General features: G+C 45.8%; 1 protein-coding gene across 3 annotated transcripts in view; it reads left to right on the top strand.

The window, feature by feature from the left end:
* Window positions 1-23,980, top strand: part of DAG1 (dystroglycan 1) — a 49,387-nt gene that overhangs the window by 15,504 nt on the left and 9,903 nt on the right. For all 3 annotated transcript variants that reach the window (XM_025272352.3, XM_025272353.3, XM_006053262.4), the window contains exon 2: window positions 18,137-18,538. In XM_025272352.3, the coding sequence (XP_025128137.3) occupies window positions 18,254-18,538 (285 nt within the window). In that variant the 5' untranslated portion in view covers window positions 18,137-18,253. The remainder of the gene's footprint in view (window positions 1-18,136; window positions 18,539-23,980) is intronic.

The raw sequence follows: 23,980 nt of genomic DNA, 5'->3' as shown, positions 1-23,980 counted from the left end.
TTGAATCCAAGTTTTCTGAGGGTTGTCCTTTAGGGAGGAGAATGTAAGGAATTCCAGAGTCAGGGAGGCGTGGGCTGTGCTGGTGGAAGGGCTGGAGAGGCTACTGGGCACTGCTCAGGAGCTGCCCGAAGGAGCCGGTGTCAGCAGCGGGCATGGCGGGGAGGGGAGTGCTGAATTTTCTGTATTCGAGATCTGTACCACTACATTTAAGAATTGAATTCCTTGGAATTTGGTGAGGTCCAGACTGCAGCTCTGGCTAGTTGCTTAGGTGGTGAAGCAGGAGTTAAAGCCATGTTTTCTGGAGTTGGCTGCTCTGGTGTCCTTCACTCCTAAGAGTGAAGGTCCTTAGAGGGAGTCCTTGCTTTTACCTCAAGTGTTAACAAGTGGCAGGTAGGTAGCAGACCCTAACCAAAATGATCCCAGGCCAGAGCAGAGTCATCTCATTCTTGAAAATCGATTCTGTTATAGATGTTGTTTCACTGAATCACTTGCTGACTATTAGTGTTTGATTTTATTTTTTTTAACTCTCACTGTTAAAAACAGCCGAGGCAAAATTTACATGTAGCAATATGCATAAATCATAAATGTATAGCTTGACAGTTTTATATATGTATAGACCACTAAGATTAAGATATAGAATATTTCCAGTAGGTTCTCCCATGCCTTTACCCAATCAGCATCTCTGCAGAGGTAACCACTGTTCTGGTCTTGAGCCTAGTTTTGCTCCTCATGACCTTTATTTGTTTGGCTGTGTTGGGTCTTAGTTGTGGCATAATTTTAGTTCCCCCACCAGGGGTCGAACTCACATCCCATGCATTGTAAGGTGAGTTCGTAACCACTGGACCACCAGTGAAGTCTCACACTTTTCTTGACCTTTATGTACGTGCAATGGTATAGAGTATGTATGTACTGTATGTACTTTGAGGTGCCTGTCTTTTCTTGCTGAATGCTAGGTCTCTGACATTGTTGTGGGTCTGTACAGCAGTTTGTTCTCTTTTGTTGTGTAGTATTTCACACATGAATATACTACAGTCTACTGCTTTTCCTGTTGGTGGACATGTGGGTAGTCTCAACTTTTGGCTATCATGAATAATACTGATGAAAAGCCATCCTTTTCCATGGCTTCTAACACCTAAGAGTGACTTAGGTACATTTCACATTTAAACTGCTGGGAGTTTTCTTGATATGCCTTTGTTGTGTTTTGTTTTTGGTCTTGTGGAGAATTTCAAGTGCACTCAAAGACAGAGTAATGTGAATCCCATGGGCCTGTCACCAGCCCCAACGTCCATCAGCTTCCATTCATCAATGGGCCAGTCTTGTGCATTTGCACTCCCGACTGTTGTCCCCCTGCAGCCGCCACTGTTTTGGAGCACATCTCAGACATCCTGTCATTTCATCCCTCAGTATTTTAATGTGTACCTGTAAAAGGTAATGGAGCCACAGCGGCTGCTGAAGGGCTTCCTGCTCCTCTCTGTCCTCACGGTAGAGTGTGGCTCCCGGTTCCTGTCTACCCTTCATCTTGATCGAGTTGCCTGTGTCACCTGCTTTTGCCGGCAGTTTTTGAACCAGGAGCCAGCATGGTGTAGAGCTGGGAGGGTCATCTTAGGACATTGGTATGTCCGTCACTGTGGTGGGCACCACTTTCTGTTGGATTAATTGTCATGTGTACAAGTTAGGCTGATCCGAGAGGAAGGTGGGAATGGACTGGTGAGTACTTCTTTTGTGCTCAGATACACAACTGCCTCTCCCCGGTGGCTGCACCGGTCTGGGACAGATGGTTCTTCTGCAGGGCTGCTAGAGTCTGGAGGGTGTGACCCCCAGGACAGCTGGGCTCTAGCATTCCTCCAAGACCCTGCCCCTCAGTTGAAAGACAACAGGCCTCAAACTTAGATTCAGCGATATGATTTAGAAAAGGTTAATGTTTTTCAGAAAAGTGAAGCTACAGTATGAAGATTAGACTTGGGAGCCCCCAGGTGCCCTCTAGCGTCCCTCTCCTGTCCTCCTTGGGCTCAGCACTAGTATTTGTGTCCCCACTACCCTGAGCCCAGAGTTGTTCCGGGATGGGCCCAAGAGGCACCCTGGCCCAGGGCTGGCCCACAGTAGGAGCAGAGAGCACCACAGATACCTTATTATTGGGAGTAATTAGCTCGTAAATTTTCCATAGCAGTTTCCCTGAGGTAGTCAAGTCCGACTAGAAAAACATAGTGCCATGTTGTGATTCATTAGTCATCTGGACAATCACACTCCCCTGTTTTCACACTGGCTAACTATGAAGCACCATTACTCCCAGCTGGAATTCATGACACCTGCTGCCCACTCTGCCCATTAATCCAACAGCATGAGGGGGGCAGGCCGTCTCATGCTCTTTCAACCAGTCTCTCCCTCCTTCCTCTTCCATCTCAGGTTATTAATAAAGGAGTTTAACAGTAACTCAGTTTTAGTGAAAGTAAGGGAAAAGTTACTCATCTCTTTCAGTTGGAATGTACATAAGAAGGGTATTTTGCCAGTCTCTAGTAGGTCTAAGGTACATAACCTTTGACCCAGCAATTCTACATCTAGGATTTTATCCACCAGTTTCTTGCCAGAAGCATGCATGTCTGAGAGGGGGAGCGCACCCTTCAGACCAGAACATGCAGGATTTTGGGCAGGTCCGTGCCACAAGCAGCAGTAGAGGGAGCAGAGGTGGATCTACTCACTCGGGCTGCGGTCTTCCAGTTCTAGTAAAGTGTAAAAAGTATTAGTTAGGAGCTATGTGATTCCAGTTGAACTTTGTAAGAATGAAATAAAAAGAGATGTCCTAGTTTAAGTGTTTAGAGATACTTTAAATGTGTCATCTGTGGAAAGCTGCTGAAGAAACCCAGCCTCTCACGTATGTACGTCGTAGGATATTGGTGAAATCTGTTTCACCTCCATGTGAATTACTTTTATTGCAGTAAGTCCAAAGGACCTGACAGCTGATGGCATCATTGCGAGGCTTACTGTGTGTCTTCTGTATCATGCCCGGGGATTGTTAGTGGGAAATCTGATACTGGGAAACTCTGGTTTCAGCCTGCCCAGAGCTTGTGTTTAGCTCTGGGGCCTCTGAACTTGGTGAAGGTCTGGTCAGGGGTTTTTTCCCTCCAGGAGGGAAGGCTCCTGGGAAGGAAGGATGAAACTATTTTTAATCTTGAGCAAACATAGCCCAGTGTAGTAATTTCAGGCCCCAGTGTGACATTTTCTTCCATTATCATCCGAGTCACTTTTAAAACAAATAAACAAAGTCCTTTTTTGGTATACTTTGTATTTGTGGTGTTTCTAGAGGGAAATGGTTTTAAGATACTCCCATTTCGCCTCACAGAGGAGGACGTAGGGGCCTGGTGGGCTGTGTTTTGAATCACGTAGTCACGGAGCTTGGGGCCTGGGGCGCTGGTTGACAGAGTGCAAGGGTGTGAGGTGAGTGGTCGGATGGGGGTTGCTTAGGCCCTCAGTGCTCACAGAGCCCGTCTACTACTGACTTTGCCTCACGACTGCTGATGAACATTGCTGCTTTGTCGGGGAAGAACTGAGGTCGTGAGACGAGAGGCAGACCATGCCCCACCTTCCTTTCTCTTAGCACTTATGTTCATGTCGCATAGCTTATATTTTTGTAACTCAAAATTTGGATACAACTTCAGACTGGCAGAAAAATTGCTACAGTGGTACAGGAAACTCCTAAATATGCTACCTTGAGTCACTATTTGTTTCTATTTTGCCTTCTTTTTGCTTTATCATTCTCTTTCTTTTCCCCGTCTATACATTTTTTCCCCCTGAACCATCTATGAGTGATTGGCAAACACCATACCCCTTCACTCCTAAATACCTAATCATGTATTTCCTAAGAATAAGGATGTTCTCTTACATGACCACAATATGTCTGTCAGTATGAGGAAATATCATATTGGTGCAGTGTCTAATCTGTTAGTACATTCCATGTTTAGATTCCTCAGTTGTCCAACAGTGTCTTTGATAACCAGCCCCATGTTAGTAGGTACACAATGCTGGTTTGTCCTGATGATCAGCCCTGGCTGGGAAGGTACCTAACAGTTTTTCCTCTGTAAAGTTGCCGTTTTTTCCTTTGCAATTAATAAGTAATTCATGGGAGGACACTATATAAATATCTTGTTCCTTATCAGACTTGGACCCTCTGCTTTCAGCATGCAGTGATGCTTCTAAGACCATCATTCCTTCTGTATTGTCATCTCACTCGAAGAGCCTTCTCTCCTCCATTCATTGCTTTGTGTATGTGATTTCACATTGATAACTTAGTGTGATATCACCCATTCTTGTCATTATTCATTTTGAGGCCCAGATTGTCCCAGGTTTGGCTAGCAGGAACACCGAGGCTGGCTCCTGTGTTCTTTTGACATGTCTCCATCATGGTTTGAGCACTTCCTGATTTTCCAGTGCAACAAGATGTTTCAGGTTTCTTTCCCTGGCCTGTAGTCAACCCTTTCCACAAGGAGCCTTGGTTTCTTTTAGTTAAAGTAGCAGTTAGAAACCAGGATATGGATACATATGGTACATATGTTTATTTACTAAAGTCTTTTAAAATAAATCTAATTTTGTATTCAGTTACTTAATCTTGTTGCAGTTCAATAAAGGCATTTCATGAACTGAATAAAGGAGTTCCAGTTCTTGATTTTTGCTATAAGTGGAACAAGTAAACACACAACATTAACAGAGTGAGATGGACTTTAGCAACAAAATAAAAGATTTCACCTGCTCAAAAATAATTTATTTCTGCTTAACTGTTAGAGAAATTAGCAGAACCACTGAGCTAATTTCTGAAGAGGAAGGATATACCTGAACATCGATGCTAGGGAGCCTTGTTCCGAGCTGTGGGCTGCCTGAAGCCCAGCCCCATGAGGCTGTGCCCTTCCCTCTGTTGTCAGAGCTTTGGAGTAACGGCGGTGTCCATCGAGGCAGTGAAGCCCGTGTGTCCTAGAGTGTCAGGTGGCCTATGACAGAGTCCCCCAGGTGGGTTCTAGTGTCGTGGGAGGACCTGGATCTGGCCTGTGTTCCCCCTGTGACATCGTTAGGATGATGTGGACAAATCAGATACGGCCCCTGGGCTGTCTCTAATCTGAGGATTTAATAAAGAAGGGAAACCATAGTGGAGGGTTAATTGGTTAATGGAGGACTGAGATGGGTGGGTTTCTCGAGGAAGCAGCATTTAGAAGGCTGGCAGCTCTCCACTCTGGACCGCTGCGACCTTTGGTAAGCACTGACCTCTTTCCTGTCCCATCCCCAGAGGACTGCCACATCTGAGGTTCTGTTGGGCAGGACCACTGCTTCCCTGTTGAGGTGTAGATGAAGTTAGAACATGTTCATTCTCCTTGAGAATGTTTCAGGTGTGATTCCTTTAAAGCCTGTTGTGCCCCATCCCACACCCGACTCCAGTACTCTTGGCTGGAAAATCCCATAGATGCAGGAGCCTGGTAGGCTGCAGTCCATGGGGTCGCTACACGACTGAGCAACTTCACTTTCACTTTTCACTTTCATGCATTGGAGAAGGAAATGGCAACCCACTCCAGTGTTCTTGCCTGGAGAATCCCAGGGACGGGGGAGCCTGGTGGGCTGCCGTCTCTGGGGTCGCACAGAGTTGGACATGACTGAAGCAACTTAGCAGCAGCCAGTGTTCTTGCCTGAAGAATCCCAGGGACGGGGGAGCCTGGTGGGCTGCCGTCTATGGGGTCGCACAGAGTCGACACTTCGACACGACTGACGTGACTTAGCAAGCAAGCAGCCCCTTACAGGCTTCAGTGCCCAGGCCCTCTACTCGTTGCTGTGGGTCATCCTGCAGGATGTGAGCTGCAGCGGAGTAACCAGTACCAGGCAGGTGCACCTCAGTCCTGTGTGAAGTGCTCACTGAGTCTCAGGTGCCTGTTGAGGTTCAGGCCGTGTTGCTTTCCTGGCTCTATGGTCAGTGTCAAAATCAAACACTTAATCGTCTGTAAAAGCAAGAGATAGCTGAGGTCCCTGGTTGCGTTGCAGGTAAACCAAAAAACGTATGCACGCTTTAAATTGCTCTTTGAACTAGCTGTGGTTGTTGACAGGGTGGACCCTCTCAGAGACCGCTGCTCAAGTTTGCAGCTGCACTAATCTTTGGGTATGAGAGGTGGCAACTCTGGTGTCAAGAGCGTGCTGGGTGACTTCCTGCTTCTTAGCTTTAGAGAGCTTGAGTGACTTGAGGTGTCTGAGGAGCATGAGTTTATAGAGAGCTTGACTTGAAAACAAAAAAGCTACGCTTTAGATAAATGCTCCTGATAACTGGTGAATTTACTCTCGGTTGTTCTTTGTCACAAAGAAGTCAGGATTTTCCTCTACTCATTTGCTGAATACAGCAGGCAGCGATCTCAGTGATCCAGGCAGTGATTGTGGCACAGGACTGGAGGGCTGCTCTCTCCCTTCGGATGAGAAGCATCTCCAAGGAGCTTGAGGCTCCGTTTGCTCCATGTCCAGTTCTGAGTCACGTTGATGGTGAGACATCTACTTGGGTTGTAACAGTCAGTGAAATCCCAGAAAGGACCCTACAAGAGTCATCTAGAGAGTGAGGACTGCGGTCTTTGTGGCCATTTTCTCATCTCACTTAAGTGTCTCCAGCCTAGCTTGCTGCCTTAGGATAAACAGCTTGAACAGGTTGTGGAGGGCACTCTTTCTGGTTCCTGTCGGTTGTTGTCCTGACTGTCTCTGCTTCACCCACTCCCCCGTACAGAAATCTTATCAAGGGATAACTAGGTGACGGGACACATGGAGAGGCAGAGACCAAGTCCTCACTTATCAGTCAGGCTCTACGGGGGGCAGCTTGGGTCTGAGAAGATAGAAACAGAGCTCCATCTGGTTTACTTACACTTTCTCTTTTGCCTGTGACCTTTCTGCCTTCCTGTCTCCTTTCCTGACCAAGGACGTTCTGATGGGTGGGCAGCAGCTATCCCTGTGGTTCTTTGAGGGGCCAGCCTGTTAGAAGGACTGTGTTGCCATGAATCCCTCACAGTGTCCGCTTTATCCCTGTGTAAGATAAATGCAAAGAGGTTCCTGACTCTTGATTAGCTCTGTTCTTAAGGCCAGCAGAACTTTTAAGGTTCACTGGATTTGGTATACAATGAGAAGACATGAAATAAACTTGTCATTTATAAAAGGGGCAGTTAGCTCCCAGCACAAATGATTTACCTAGAGCCTGGGAAGGGTGCAGGGTCCCTTGGTGCTCGCATCAGAAGCCAGTTGAAGATCCTTGGGAAAAGAATATGTGAAGAGTATCTGAAGAATGAAGCTATGGGCTGGTGGGAATCTCTGTTCATTCGTGCTGTGGGAGTCCACTCTTGCTTGATGGTGGCCCAGCTTGGAAATTTAGAAGATCTCGGCTCTGTTTGGAAGAAGAAAACAACACCTTCGTGCATCAGGAAAGGTTGGCCACTGCTGAAAAGTATGATACTGGGTAGCCGCTACTGTCCCCCCAGTACTTGGGAAGAGGTAAATTGTGTCTGCACCCTTTTGATAAGACAGACGGTCCTCTGCATTTGTCCTCCTCTTACCTGTTTTTGCTTTTAACTTTGAATCCTTGGGTTCTAAAAGTCAGGAAGGAATTTCCAAATAATTACTGCTGAGTGGACACCCACTTCTTCCTTTGTGCTCAGGGAGGGATCAAAGCCTGCAGAACGAGGAGGTAGAAGCAGTGGGAGGTGAGGACAAGGGCGTTTTCAAGGGTTTCTTCAGCTGTGTTCAACCCGAATGTAAGTCCGTTCCACTCCAGGCCTGATTCTGAGGTCACGCATGGCATAACCTTCTCAGCATTGGTCTTGTTCATTGCTTGACTGCCTGGTTACACAGTCACTGTGGCTTTCCAGAGCAGGGGTTCCCAGAGTCTGCAAGGCCATCTTCTGGCTTTTTTGCTCCAGCCTTTGGAAGCATACCCCTAAAACGGACCAGAGAAGTTTGTGATGATTTAGATTCTGTAGCTGTGGCAAGGCTGAGGTAGGTAGAAAGCCCAGTTGGACAGAGCCATATGTGGGAGGGAAGGAATTCTGCTAGCAAGAAAGTCTGAGCGAATGGAGTGGGTGTTACTTGTGTCTTGTCCTTTTGTAAACAAGGTTTGTTGATCTGGCCAATTCTGGCGTGATTCAAATGTTCTTGATGGTCGGGACTTAAGAATGTGGCCCCCCAAAAGATTATAGTCTAAAGCAAGTCATAGCTTTATTTTTTAATAATTATTTCCTTTTAATTGGACGATAATTGATTTATAATATTGTATTGCTTTCTGCCGTGCGTCGACATGAATCAGTCATTGGTATACATATGTCCCTTCCCTCTTGAACCTCTCTTCTACCTCTCACCCAGGCCATAGCTTTAATGCTGAAGGTTGCGTATTTGCCCAGATAAACACCCAGAACAATGGCATTTTCCTGTGAAGGTGCAAGAGCTCCCAGTCCCAGGGGCTGGGCCGGGATTCCCCTGTCTGGCTCCTGACGCCTGTATTGAGAGGTTGCTGGCGGGGTCAAGGGGGCTGCAGGAATGGGGGGCCTGAGGAGGGAGCTGGTAGTGGCTGGGGCCTCCCGAATATTTCATCTCACTCCTCTGTTCTGAAATCTGATTAGCCAGTTAGGTCAGGAAGGCCAGCAGTCAACTATCTTTTTCTAACCTTAATTCACTGAAGCCTAATTAGCATGTTAGTTTTGAGCCAGGGTACTTATTTTTAGTCTTTTGTAGAACAATGGAAACAAATATCAGAAAGCTCAGCTTTTAACTTCAAAGTGTGAAGTGAAGTGAAAGTCACTCAGTCATGTCTAACTCACTCTTTGGGACCCCATGGACTATACAGTCCATGGAATTCTCCAGGCCAGAATACTGGAGTGGGTAGCCTTTCCCTTCTCCAGGGGATCTTTCCAATCCAGGGATTGAACCCAGGTCTCCTGCATTGCAGATGGATTCTTTACCAGCTGAGCCACAAGGGAAGCCCTCAAAGTGTAAAGTCAGAAGATTATTTGCTTTGTGCTTGGTGGATCATTTTGGGGATTCAGTGGAAACCTTGTCACTATACCCTGGTATCTGCTCAGGGCCTGCTAGGCGCCTGCGGGGGAGGGGGGGGGAGAGGGCGGCAGAGCCTACGTGGCCCCAGACCCCTCCAGGAGGGGGACCGCTGCTCCTCCTTTTCCTCTCTAGGCAACACTTGGCGTCCAGCCTTGACCCGACAGGTCCCAGCCATCCTGCCCTTACAGTGTTATCCCAGCCCTACCTTTGTCCTGAGATGGGTTGGATAGCCAGAGGAAGTTTGGGGTATCATTGCAACTTGTATTTACTAGTAAGCACCTACTTGAAAAACACTTGTGTTTAGTTTATTGCCTCTTGTGTATAACATATAAGTATTTCATTTATTACCTCTTATTAGTAATGTATGTAAATCTTAATTGACTATTTTTGTATGAAACTTGGAAAGACTACATGCGTAGCAAATGAAGCCTCACACATAGTACAGGGTAGGTAGTTGGTAAACATGCGCTGAACTGTTAATTATTGTTGGGCTGTTTTGGGACGATTGTAATTTAATTGGGTTCTTGGATGCCACAAGGGTACGTGAATGGAGTAATTCACTCCTGCTTGTTTCTGCTGGGTCTGGCCACCCACCTCTCACACTTACTCCACTACTTCTACCCCACCTGCAAAGTCCAACTGCTGCAGCCAAACGGACAGTTAGGCCTGGTCCTTGTGTTTGGGCGCTCAGTTTATCCTTTTCCAGCCTTGGCGCCTTACCCGAGGCACTTTTATTTATTTTTTGGCTGTACCATACAGCTTATGGGATCTTAGTTTCCCAACTAAGGATCGGACCCAGGCTTTCGACAGTGAGAGCGCAGAGCCCAGACCACTGGACCTCCAGGGAATTTGCCTGAGGCACTTTTAATCAATAATTAAAAGTTGATCTAAGGCTCACATAAGTGTTTTTCCTAAAGTCTAATTGGTGTAACTCTTGAGTAATGTGGAGTTTCAAAAAATATTTGTAATTGTAGTAAAATATATATAACAAAGTTTGCCACCCTAACCATTAACTTTTTTTAAACTGTGATAAACAGCATAAAACTTAACCATCCTAATTGTTTTCGGTGTGCACTTGAGTACTGAGTAATGTTTAACTGCAGCATATGGAGTTCAGTGGAGTGTAGAAGGAGCTGGTTTTTCCGTGAGCTGTATCACATAGGATGTTAAAAATCTACCCAGGTTTGAAATCACAGTCTAGTGGAGAAGTGGCCATTTGGCCCTGGCTTCTGAACCTTGTCTTTCTCCCCTTCCTCTGGGATGTGTTTGCACCTGAATGGGTTTGTGCCCAGGTAGAAGACTTGTACTTCCTTCCTGCCTTTGTTGAGAAAACCACACCACCGTTAGCAGAAACCACTGCCCTTCCTGGACCTCCGCTTTTGGTATCTGTGATCACTGAACGTCTGCAAGAGTTCCCTGGGTGAGAAAGGCGTTCACGTGGTGTTTGTGTTTGATAGACTGTTGAGTAGTGCTTGCTTCTCACAATTGGTCATTTTTTCCTCCCACATTTTCTTTACTTTTATTCTTGCTGTGTATGTGGCCCCGGACGCTTGGTGCATTCCTGAGCTCCCTGCTGGCGTCTTTGCCAGGCTGCCCCCACACCTCTGGTGATGCTCCCATGGCACACAGGCCAGACAGGAACCTGCCTCGTGTCAGGGGAACCTCTCCTGCCTCCTGCGCGCTGTGAACAATTTGAAGGTGACACCTTGTGTCTTCACCAGTGACTTGGCTCAGCGCCTTCCTTATCTGACCAAGGTGTGAAAAAGGCCTGTTTTAAACTCAGAGCAGAGGAATCTGCCCATCTTTTTGGTATTTAAAAACCAAATAAACAGTGACTTCACACTATTGTTTTCCATTGTGTTGAGTACATCTTGTTGGTAGTCAGATTGAGCAGTTTTAGACTGGTTAACTTTCCCGGATTTTTAGATTAATAATAGACACATAACGTTTACTTTTAACTTCAGAGTGTCTGGACAAAAGCCTTCTTGCTGGATGGAACCTAAAGTGGTGGTTTCAGTTAAAATGATTCCTTTTCACCATTTAAAATAAAGTCATGGGATGTTACTACTTTCATTCGGTTTTAAAAAGACAAATCCCATTTTCCTTACATGTCTTAATTACCGTGGTGAATGGTAGCAACTGGGCAGTGCAGCCGCTATTTTTAGGTAACTAACTAGCTGTGGGAGATGTGGGGGTTCCTGCCAATGGTGGAGTAGGCTGCCTCTGCCTCATTTTGTGTGGTTAATAATGGGTTGAATCCCACAACTTCTCCTTCGTTCCTAGAAAGTAAAAACTAGTAGGGAGCCATTCTCTCAGAGATGTTAAGATTTTTTTTTTTTTTTTTAAACTTTACATAACTGTATTAGTTTTGCCAAATATCAAAATGAATCCGCCACAGGTATACATGTGTTCCCCATCCTGAACCCTCCTCCCTCCTCCCTCCCCTTTCCATCCCTCTGGGTCGTCCCAGTGCACCAGCCCCAAGCATCCAGTATCATGCATCGAACCTGGACTGGCAACTCGTTTCATACATGATATTTTACATGTTTCAATGCCATTCTCCCAAATCTTCCCACCCTCTCCCTCTCTCACAGAGTCCATAAGACTGTTCTATACATCAGTGTCTCTTTTGCTGTCTCGTACACAGGGTTATTGTTACCATCTTTCTAAATTCCATATATATGCGTTAGTATACTGTATTGGTGTTTTTCTTTCTGGCTTACTTCACTCTGTATAATAGGCTCCAGTTTCATCCACCTCATTAGAACTGATTCAAATGTATTCTTTTTAATGGCTGAATAATACTTTTTTTTTTTTTTTTTAAGATATTTTAAAGTTTCATTCTCTGTGGGTTTTTCTTGCATGTGAGGAAACATTGAGTTCACTATGAACTGTGTTAATGCCAGGTGTGCATTTGTTCCTCGAGTATTTTGAGTGGAAAGTTTTTATTGCCTGAGCCGCCTCTGTGTTGGCGGTACTTGCAGGTCTGATATCCTTAGTTGAACAGAACTGCTTCCTTGCTGGGGCTGAATTCCAGAGGGAGTCCTCTAGTTCCCAGGGATCCAGGTGTGTCTGGACAGGGTCACAGGATGCTCTGCCTGCCCCCTCCACGTGCTTCATTTGCGTAGAGATAGGGATTAGTGACAGGAGGGAGGCCAGAAGCATTCATTCCTGGTGAACTCTGCCTCCGGTGTCTGGGGCCCTCGTCTGTCATCGAGTAATTGCTGTTGATTCTCTAGTTGTGTCCCTGCTGCCTGATGTGGTCAACTTGAAGTGCACCTGCCTCCAAGGCAGGTTGGACGCATTTTGTTTCACAAAGGACACCACTTTGTAGACGACTGCTGAAAACTTGGCTTTCTGTTTCTGCCCATCACTGGAGAGTCCCCAGCGTCACAGCTGGAGAAAGGAAGTGTGCCCATTTCCCACACTGTATGCCGTGGCTGGCCAAGCAGGTGTTCAGAGTGCCAGGGGCTTCACCCGGGCTCTGGGAAGGCGCTCTTCACAAAGTTGGGTTTTGCTGGGGTCTGGAGCACTGCTCAGCTCAGACTCGATGGTGGACATTGCACTGGGGACTGGCACAGAGGAGTACGTTACCCAAAGCCACTACCCATTTCTCAGCAGGAGAGCTTCGGCAGCCTCCATCAGCCACACGGCGGTGAGTTGAACTAAGACGTATTCTTGGGCTACTGTTAGCATTTCCTGGTTCCGGAGGGTATCCTGTGAGTGTGCATGCGCAGTGTTGAAATGAGCAGCTGTGTCAGGGAGGCTGGATGACTCTCTCCACAGTCTTCCTCTGGTTCCTGGGCACCTTCTCCTCCCACCATGTTCTAACCTCAGGCTGTATGTGACCATGGTTGAGTGTTTACCTCTCTTTAGGCCTTGCTTCTGAAGAATGGGTAGGAGGACCTCTGTAGTGCCTCCACCTCTGGATGACCTACTATATGACTCTGTGTAAAAACCTCCGGGAGTTTGTGATGGACAGGGAGGCCTGGCGTGCTGCGATTCATGGGGTCACAAAGAGTCGGACACGACTGAGCGACTGAACTGAACTGACTGAAAAACCTCCCAGAGGGATGTCTGAATCCTGGTGTTTGGATCCAGCCTGACAAGTTCCTAGCACAGGGAGACTGACCCTTGTTTATAGGAAGCCAGTATCAGAACGATGCAAGGCCAATTTTCAAGAAGACCTTTTCTCCCCAGAACATGGAAAATCAACACATAGCAGCAGTTGGAGCTGTGCCCTGGTCATTGCCCGCTTGCTAAATGCAGAACACTTAGTCATGCTCATGAACCAGATACCCCGTGTCGTCATATGTCCGCAGATAGCAGACTGAGCCTGTGTTCCTGCTAGGAAAGGGTGTGTCTCATACTGTTGGCTTGTTTTCACATAAGCTGAGAATGTTTAAATGGAGAATTGGATCGGAAAAGTAAAAGATAGTCTGGATCTAATAAATAGAAAAGTAAGTGCACAGAAGAGTGAAGACATGGGAACAAGATTTAAACAAACAAACAAAACAACACCTCTTGTATCCTCTCCATTCGTGTATTAGATGTGTGCTTGGCACACATCAGTGATTGCATTCCCGCCCTTGCATTCCTGCCTTCCACAGCTTACAGTCTTGTGGGGGTGTTGATGAAGCTGCACCATTTACTAAATAATAATTACTATGTATAAGAAAGGAAAAGGCCATTGGAGAAAGCATTATGGAACAGTAAAAGAAACTCTCATGTTACAGTTTAAGATAGTATAAAACAGAAGACCCAGGAAAGTTTAAAAATTAAGTGATAAACTGTAAAAGGGGTACAGAAGCACAGACAGTTAAGAAACTGGGAGATAGTTAAAAACAAACTAGCAAACAAAAACTCAGAAAAGAGCTTCAAGAAAAGCTTTTAATTTGGGGCAGTTTATATAAGGGTCTCAGGAGAAGACCTCCACCCAGGGTGCAGTGAACACCAGCTGTTGGAGAGTTTGGGAAAAGAGCTTCAAGAAAAGCTTTTAATTTGGGGCAGTTTATATAAGGGTCTCAGGAGAAGACCTCCACCCAGGGTGCAGTGAACACCAGCTGTTGGAGAGTTTGGGTGTTTCCTACCTTGGCTTTCCTGGTAGAGAACCTCACTGGGAGTTAAGTTGTTCCTGGCACCAGTGCCTGCAGGACCCCAGCTTCTAAGTCCATGGTTATTTGGTATCCCCCTCGAGAAGTATGGCATTTAATACTGCTGGCAAGTCTGGTGGGCAGACGTGTTTTTCACGTTGCTTTAATTTCCTTTTCCTTGATGACTAGGGAGGTTGAGCATCTTTTTGTATGTTTGTTGCTGTTCAGATTTTCTGTAAAGTACTTGTTATCTCCTCAACCCATTTTTATTGTTTTAGGGTACCTGATGTATTTCGATAGGAACCCTTCAGCTACTGTATGCCCTGAAAAAGCTCTCTCCCAGGCTGTGGTTGGTTGTTTTTACTTTCTTTATGGTATCCTTTTATTGTACAGAAATTTAAAATTCTAATTCCGATTTCTTTTTTTGGGGACAGGTTAAAACATTAAAAAAAAATTGTAAATTCATATGCAGTTGTTAAAAATAATACTGAGAGATCCTCTGTGCCCTTTACCCATACATATTTCCCCCCATGATAACATCTTAAATAATATTACAATCTTACAAGCAGGATATTGATGTTTATATAGTCAAATACAGAATCTTTTTGTCACCAGAAGGATCCATCACACTACACTTTCAGAGCCACATCTGCTTTCTTTATGTCCTAACTCCCTGTTTAACTCCTGGCAACCACTAATCTGCTCTCTAAAAAATTTTTGTCACTTCAAGAACATTACATAAATGGGGACTTCCCTGGTGATCCAGTGGTTAAGAATCCACCTTCCGATGCAGGGAACTTGGGTTTGATCCCTGGTCTGGGAAATGAGATCCCTCGTGCCATGGGGCACCTAAGCCCTTGAAATGCAATTGCTAAGCCCATGCACTCTGGAGCCCGCTTGCTACGACTAGAGAAAAGCCTGCACACTGCAGCAAAGATCTGGAGTTCCAGTTCTGTGGGCCTCGCCACTGCTGAGCAGTGATGATAAAGTTCTGACTTTGACCAGTCCTCCTCTGACAGCATCCAGCAGGGAAGGGGAGAGGCTGCTGCTTCTTACTTGGGTGGGAATTTATAGAAGTCTAGGTTCCCAAATAGTTTCCACTGATACCGTGAGGCTGGAGGAAGAGGGTGGTGCATTGTTACTGGCCAGTGGGGATGAAAGTCCCAGCGCCCTCCCCAGTGGAGATATTGGGGGGGTCTTATTACAGCCTCCTGAGGGTGGAAGTCTAGGCTCCCCACTTGGCCTTCGCCAGCATGGGTGGGAGTAGGGCCACAGTTTTTTTCTGTGGTGTTTGGCTCGAATAGAGCTTTTATTGTCTAAATGTTTTCTGTCTTGCTAGCCTACCCCTTTCCTGCTCCTTTGGCTAAAGAGAACAGACTTTTGTTAGAATGTTTTTTGCCTCCTCTGTTGGCATTTCTGGGTTGCCAGCTTCTTCAGCTCCCAATTCTGGGATATATGAGTCAAAAAGAAGACCCAGGGAGCCCACTACTTTTATCATTCCTTGAATCCTGGGGTCCCTAGCTGCTCTGCCTTCTTCTCTTGACTTTTTTTAAGAGTCTCATGTTAAAAAAAAGTCTCATGTTTATTTTTTCTATATAGTGTCTAGAATTTTCTCTTGTATTTAGTGGGAAACTAAGGAGAAATACACCTCCTTCATCTTCTTGGAAGTGAAAGTCCATTTTGTCTTTTTAAAGTTTTGTGTTTTTGGAGATCTTTTAAAAATGAAATCCTTCCTTATGCTGATATTCTACTATATTCTAAAAATTTCAGAGTTCTTTTTACATCTGTGTATCTAATCCACCTGGGATTTGTTTTGTTTTCGATGGAGAAATGACAGAAGAACCTAACTTTTTTTCTATATAGACGGACACTTGTCCTGGCGCCTTTGAACATCTCCTTTGCGAGCTGGTTTTGGCTGTCCCTCTGCTTCCCTGGTGGCTCAGCTGGTAAAGAATCTGCCTGCAATGCAAGAGACCTGGGTTCGATCCCTGAGTTGGGAAGATCCCCTGAAGAAGGGAAAGGCTACCCACTCCAGTATTCTGGCTTGGAGAATTCCTGTACATGGACTATACAGTCCATGAGTTTGCAAAGAGTCGGACATGACTGAGCAACTTCCACTTTCACTGGTTCCGCAGTCTGCTGTCTGCTCTGCCCCACCTGATACAGTAGCTTTGTGATAAGTCTTGGTTTGGTAGGATAGGACTTCCAACCCTCAGGATTGTTACACTTTTTTGGCTTTTGTCTCATGAATTTTAGTTCAACAAATATGAACAAGAATAGCAAAATCAACATTGAAAAACTCCTTTTGGCTTTGGCTTGGACTTACACTGACTTTAGAGTATGCTGGCTGTTTCAGTGACCTTGTTTTCTTCAGCGTTTTTATTTACTTTTCATTACCCACGTCAGAAAGTATCACGTGGCCCCGAGACAGCTTGGCTCGGGGCAGGGCTTCTTCCTTTTTCAGAATGGGAAATTGCTTGTGATGGTTGTGGCCATCTGTGGGCACCCAGAAAGCCCCACAGTGCAGGTCATGAGCTGCTTGAAGCTGGTGTGGCGGACAGGGGACAATGTGCAGGGTTTTAGGCACTATTGGGGGTGGGGGATAAGAGAGTTCAAGTAAATTTTGTTCACTAGCACTGAGTGCAAATATAGGCAGTATTGGGGGTGTAAGAAGTGGGCAGTTGGCCACACTCCTCTGTGCAAATACTTGGTATTTCAGTTTTTCCAAAAGTATTTGTGGTATTTGCCACATTGTCTTATCTCTTTGTATACGTGCACACGCTTTTTTCCCCCCAGTGGACCATTTCAAAATGAGTTGCAGAGATTTTTGACACTTCATCTCTGAATACTTCAGAATTGAGGATGATATTATCAAGCCACACTGCCATATTTTGCCTAAGAAAATTAACAATAAATTTAATCTCCAGCCCACATACAGAATTTGTCAGTTATCCCTTTGGGAGCTGGTCTTGTGTGTGTGTTTTTTTTTTTAAAGTACCTCCAACACAAATGAACCTATCTATGAACCAGAAATAGAATCAGGGACATAGAAGATTGACCGGTGGTTACCAAGCTGGCGGGAAGTGGCAGAGGGTTGGATTGGGAGTTTGGAATTAGCAGATGCAAACTGGTATGTATAGAATGAATCAACAAGGCCCTGCTGTATAGCACAGGGAATGGTGTTCAGTATCCTGTGGTAAACCATAATGGAAAAGAATATGAAAAGACTGCACATATACGTAAAAGTATATGAGTCACTTTGCTGTGCAACAGTAATTAACACTGTAATTTAACTGTACTTCAATAAAAAATTAATTAAAAACAAAAGTAAGTCCAGGGTCCAGTCAAGATGTACACACTGCATCTGGTTGCAGTCTTCAAGTCTAGAATAGTCCCCTTATATTTAGAGGTGTCAGCATTTGGAAAAACCAGATCAGTTATCTTGTAGAAGGTCCTGTCATATATTCCAGATTTGTCTGTGTCTTCATAGCCCTGTGTTTCCTATAAATTGGAAGTTAGGTATAGAGCAGCACTACCCAACAAAAATATGATGTGATCCACTATGTCATTTAATATTTTCTGGCAGCCATATGGAAAAAAATAAAAATAAGCAGGTGGAGTTAATTTTAATCATGTATTTAATATTTTTATTATATACTATTTATTAATAGTTACTTAACTATATTAGATATTTTTATATCCAAAATATTATTTTAATATGTAATCAATATTTTTAAGGTATTAATGAGATATTGTACATTCCTTTTTTATACTTAGTTTTCAGAATCTGCTGTGTGTTTTATACTTAATGGACCAGCCACGTTTCCAGTGTTCAGGAGCCACGTGTAGCTGGTGGCTCTCACCCTGGGCTGTGCGGGGGGAGACTTAATCCAACTCAGGGTAGATATTTTGGGCAGGAACACTTAGAGGGTATTAACTGCCTGTGCTCAACTTGGAAACCGTGGAAGTTGCTGAAGTCTGAGTCTTCTCTTCTTTTTCAGGCTCTGGGTGCTCTGGGATGGAGCAGGTGTGCAGAGGGTGAGGACCCAGTCCTGGGACCACGTCGCTTGCTTCTTTTCTTGGAGAGACTTATCTGCCTGAACAGACTTGAACCGGGGATGAGGATGTCTGTGGGCTCATCGCTGCCGCTTCCCCTCTGGGGGAGGACCTTTCTCCTTCTGTTGTCTGTGGCCGTGACTGAGTCCCACTGGCCCAGTGAACCTTCGGAGGCCGTCAGGGACTGGGAGAACCAGCTCGAGGCGTCCATGCACTCAGCACTCTCAGGCCTCCACGAGGCTGTTCCCACGGTGGTTGGCATTCCTGATGGCACGGCTGTCGTCGGACGCTCATTTCGAGTGACCATTCCAACAGATTTAATTGCCTCCAATGGAGAAGTCATCAAGGTGAGACTGGATAGAAGCTGTAACTGAGGAAGAATTCTCATCTTGCAGTTTAGTTTTGATTTTAGTGTTAGTTTTAGGTTATTTTAGTTAAAGTTTAGTTTTTCAGTTTTCCGGCAATTCTGAGCTCAGTTCTTTCAGGACCTATTAAGTGGTCCTTCCTTAAGAAAGGGACAGCTGCTGACATTCACTAGAGGGTCCCCATGTTCCTCAGCGTAGCATCCGAAACCTTTATTCTTACTCCCATTTTGAGAGTGTCACTATTAAAAAGCTTTTACATCTGTTCTCTGGAAGATTTTTTTGGTCATCAAGTTAGGGATTCGATGGAAGGGCTTGTGTATAAGGAAGCGGTCTCCTTTCATTAACCCAAGAAATATGGAACTTTTAAATGCTTTGAAAATATTTTAAAAATATAAGGTATAAGTAAATATCAAGAGTTTTGCTGTGCTTGGGTGTTCTATGTTTACTAATATATTCAGTCCCTTAAGACCCAAAATTAGTACATACGTTTCAGCCTCGCCTCATTTCCTTTGTTCTCAAGCAACCCAGAGAACAAAGGAGCATGAGATCTCGGTAACAGAAGAGAGATGGCCAATGAAGGATGGGAACTTGGTGCAACCGGAAGCTTCTGTTGAAGAAGGACCATCCCTTTAGGCTTATGGAATTTCCCCTAACTCCTGAGTGAGGGTGCAAGGTGGCAGTGTGGGTGGGTGGGGTATACCCCTCAGGCTATGAGCATCTCCTAGAGCAGAGGTCAGCACACTTACTTTTTACAAAGTCAGAGAGTAAGTATTTTTTTGGCTTGGCTGGCTGTCCGGTTTCTGTTGCAGCTCCCCATCTTGGCCAGTGCAGTATGAAAGCCGTCGCCGACAGTGTGCACACGAATGCGCGTAGCTCTGTTCCAGTAAAACTGTACTTTTAAAAACTTGACTGAAACTGAAATTTTGCTTTCATATAATTTTCACATGTCAAGTAATGCTGTATCTTTTTCTGATTTTTTTCCCCCCCTCAGTCATTTAAAAATGGCAAAAAATATGTCTAGCTCATGGGCTGTACAGAAACGGATGGCAGCCCAGATTTGACTCATGGCCATAGTTTTCTGACCCTTGCACTATAGCATACTTTCCTCAGAGACGTAACTTGAATATGAATTAAAAATATTCCAAGATCTATACTTTGTTATGGTAGTTTTTATATCGGTTTTGTATTTAGACTTCTGCGTACATATAGTGTCCTGGAGATTTATTGGTATATTCAAAGGATCAAAAATAGTGGTTTGAAACAGCCAATTTGTTTTGTACACAATTTTGTGGCCAAGAATTCAGGGCTTTAGAGCTCATCTGGGGATCTCATCTCTGCTGCACTAGTTAAGAGTGGCTCACCTGGGCCTGGAGGATCCATTTCCAACATGAGGCTCACTCACGGCTGGCAAGCTGGGGCTGCCCATCAGAGTCTTTGGTTTCTCCCCATGTAGACCTTTCCACGGTGCTTGGATTTCCTCACAGGTACAATAGCTGGGTTGTACCTGTGTACAGGTATTCCTTGGAAGACTGAGTATTCCAAGATACAGGAAATGAAAGCTGCCCATCTTTTAAGGCCTGGGCTTGGAACTTCCTTTGTACTCTGTTGGTCAAAGCAGAGTGAGGCTCTAATGAGTCTTTACCAGCTTGCCTCTCTCTGACCCACAAACTCAGGGCCTCTAGATTAGAAATGGTCACAAATTCCATACCACTCTTTGCATTGAGAGGTGTGTCTCTGCACCTTTGAATCTGGGCAGACTCACTCCTCCCCTGACCCTCCTTGTGTTCTCTTCCTTTTTGGCCCCCTCTCTTTATGTCACAGCTTACTCTTAGGGTGGCCTCGTGTTCTCAGAGGTCATCATACTTCTGAAGATTCTAGCTCACTTCTGTGGAGCTCCTTCTGGCTTTTAGTGTCTTTGCAAAAGGTTTCCATGTTATCTTCATAATAGCCCAGTAAGCCAGATTCTAGTCTCACTATTAGATGAAGAATGGCAATTTTGGTAGTACATTTCTTACCCAGCATCACATTTCATCTTCGGAATATCCAAACCCTGTAGTGATTGATTACCTTTGTTCTGTTGGCCACTGGAATGTTGTACATGGATTAGTCTGGACCAGAGTTGCCTTGAGTTGATATAGCAAGCTGGCTATTTGCTATAGCTGGCAGAGAGATGTTTAACAGGCTTACTCACGAGGGGAGCAGAGATTTTATTAGGAAAACAGGATTTTATCTGAGCGTATTTATCTGTGGAAAGCAGACCATTTGGTAGCTGATTAACCTGTAGAAAAACAGATGAAAGTGTGTGACTCTTTGTCCCAAACAGTCTTAACATCAGGGTTGTGTGGGGTGGGAATCAGATCAGAAGGCCTGACTTCAGGGACTTCCTTGGTGGTCCAGTGGTTAAGACTTCCTCCACCTTCCAATGCAGGGGGTGTGGATTGGATCCCTGGTTGGGGAGCTAAGTTCCCACATGCCTTGGGGCCAGAAAACCAAAACAGAAAACAGAAGCAATATTGTAACAAATTCAGTGAAGACTTTAAAAGTGGTCTACATTAAAAAAAAAAAATCTTAAAGCTTGACTTCATTCCTGGAGCTTTGGTTTCCCTATGTGTAAAACAGGATTGAAAAGCCTTTACAGTAAAGGAGTTTTTTTTCACGCCGTTAAAATAACAATGTATAAATGTATAGGAAAGGGAGGAAAAAAACCTCTGGTGGTTCCTACCACTAGTGTACTTGTGCATCGTGTTCTGCATTCGTCAACAAGTATCCATGTCACATAGGCACACAGACATTTTAGACAGACCTGAAATCATATTTTTTAACCTTCTTTCATTCACTGTACTTTTGAGTTTTTCTCCTTTGTTATTTAAATATTCTTTGGGAGTATAACTTTTAATGGCTGCCCAGTATTCTTGGGTATGTGAGGAACATTTCAGATCTTGGTCCCAAGGAGCCTTGTTGGGGTGACCTCCAAGTCATATCCATCAACATTGCTATCAGCCAAACTAGCACTCGCTCACCTCTTCCCAGGCACCCTGCCTCCGTCTGTTCTCCATACCAAGGCAAGAGACATCTTTGTAAAGTTCGAGTCTGCTCAGAACAGGCCTCCCAAGCCCCCTGCACTTAGGATTAAGCCCTGTTTGATCTGGCTTCTGGCTCCTCTCTCCCCTTGCCCTGTGCATGCCATGTCTCAGCACAGCAGCCCCTTTCTGCCCCACAGATACGCCAAGCTCAGGACCCACCCCAGGCCGCTGGCTCGTTTTCTCTTCTGTCAGCATGGGTACAGCTGCCTCTTTCAGGCTCAGTTTTAGCATTGGAGCCCTTTTCCTCCACCCTGACGCAGGCAGATTTCTCAGGTCCTGTGGGGAGAGGTCCCACAGAAGCCAGCTTTGCCTTCGCTGGGCAGATCTGAAGCTGTTCCAAGTAGGCCATAGTGTAAGTGACCCTCCTTACTTCCCGCAGGATTGGCGCCGGCTCCCTAAGGGCGCCTGTCCTCTGAGTTGAGTGAGTGTAGGGATGGCTGAGGGCTTCCCAGGTGGCGCGAGTGGTAAAGGACCTGCCTGCCAAATGCAGGAGACATGAGACGTGGGTTCAGACCCTGGGTCGGGAAGATCCGTTGGAGGAGAGCATGGCAACCCACTCCAGTATTCTGGTCTGGAGAATTCCATGGATAGAGGACCCTGGCAGGCTACAGTCCATGGGGTCGCAAAGAGTCGGACACGACTGAAGTGACTGAGCATGCACGCAAGCAGGAATGGCTGAGGAAGGTGATTATATGACAAGACCTTCCAACCCCTCCTCTCTGGGGTGATCAGAAGTCTTTGCGTCTCACAGAACGATTGGGCTGCCCCTCTGGGGCCCCCCTCGGATGTTTCATTTTGGTAGTGCCCTCGAGGATGGCTTTTCATCCCTGCTTCCCTTCAGTCTCCTTGTCTGGAGACAATGTGGAATTTCTCCCAGCCCAAGATGTCGGCAGACTGGGAGCAGCCCTTCCTGGCACTGTGCTCTCAGCCGTTGGCATCGGCCCCCAATTGTTCCCCGCAGAACAATGGCCACTCTTTTTGGCCAGGAAGGGGAGCTCATGAAAGGAGCATTTCTTTGGATGCTTGAGAGCTTTGCGGCCACCCCGCCTGCGTGAGATGAACTGCAGTTTCTTCCTGCCTCAAGTGGGTGTTCCCTGGCTCTGAATGGCTCCCTTGTGAACAGGGCACACCGGGAAATGCGGGTTGGCGAAGGCAGGCATCCTTGGGGGTGGGTCGTCAGAATGGCATTTGCCCAGACACATCAGCTCAAATACTTACTAGATATGTAAGCATCTATGTTTTAGGGGGAAAAAAAATTACTGATGATGACTGAAAGAACACGACAGAGTGAAAATGGTTGATCTCAGGGCTTGGGATTGATGGACTGATTCTGAGAATTTACTAGTGGCTATAATTATGCTCAGCTGTCCCTTAGTTTGGGGGGAAAATGATGAATTCTTTTTTTTTAGATGAGAACAGTTAACATCAGGTAAAATGCTTCATAATTCAGACCAGAGGGGCACCAATTAGGCTGGACAAGTTGTGTTCAACATATGATCCTGTGGCCTTGGCCTCTGTGGTATTGGAAGTGTTCTGGTGTGAGCTTTGAATGTCACGCAGCAGGACCAATGATCGTGTTTCAGCAAAGCAAAGTGTGTCCACCCTGGTTCCTTCTCCTATGTGGGGGCAAAGCCTTGGCCCTTTGACCTCCAGCCAGAGGCTCTTCCTGTTGGCATGTGCCATCTCCCCACAGCCTAGCCATGTGACTGCCCACGTGCATCATTTGCAGAAGTTGAGCTTGGCCGCAGAGCAGATTTGTTTCATTGTCATAGTCCACGGCCAGACACAGGCTCATCCTGAACGTGAGTCAGTGCCATGGGGGGGCAGGGACTCAGAAACTGGAAGCTGAGTCCATCAGAAGGACAATTTCCTTCACCCCGAACAGCACAGGAGCCCACCACACAGTTGCTTCATGTGCCAGTACCTTCGGGGTGTTGCCTGTGGTTCCCAGCCAGACAGGTGGTCTGTAGCTTTTCTGAGGGGAGAGGGTCTGCAGGGTCCAGGAGCCAGTGACCAGGTCTGAGTGAAGGCAGGGGCTTAACCAGGGCAGGCTGCTCAGGGGCCCAAGCAGTGTGGTATCACAGGGCAGCAGTTTGTGCCTCTGGGAAATGGGCCTCTGAGAACACCCTCTGCTGGCACGTTGGTTAGGTATTCAGGGAAGGGCCCAGGCCGATTCCCTGGGACTGTCCTGGCTCAAGGTGTTGGTTGGAAGGTGCCAGAAGACCCTCCAAAATGTTTGTAGTGTCAGGGACTTCTCACCAAATGAGGAGAAGTTTCTTGATTATACTTAATTCCTAAGATCCCTCTTTGCTGTCTGTCATTAGCCCCTCCAAGTGACATG

The sequence above is a fragment of the Bubalus bubalis genome, chromosome 21 (assembly GCF_019923935.1).
Source record: "Bubalus bubalis isolate 160015118507 breed Murrah chromosome 21, NDDB_SH_1, whole genome shotgun sequence".
In the NCBI taxonomy this organism is placed as follows: domain Eukaryota; kingdom Metazoa; phylum Chordata; class Mammalia; order Artiodactyla; family Bovidae; genus Bubalus; species Bubalus bubalis.
The sequence above is the reverse complement of the archived record's forward strand: the minus strand, read 5'-3'. Positions and strand labels throughout refer to the sequence as shown.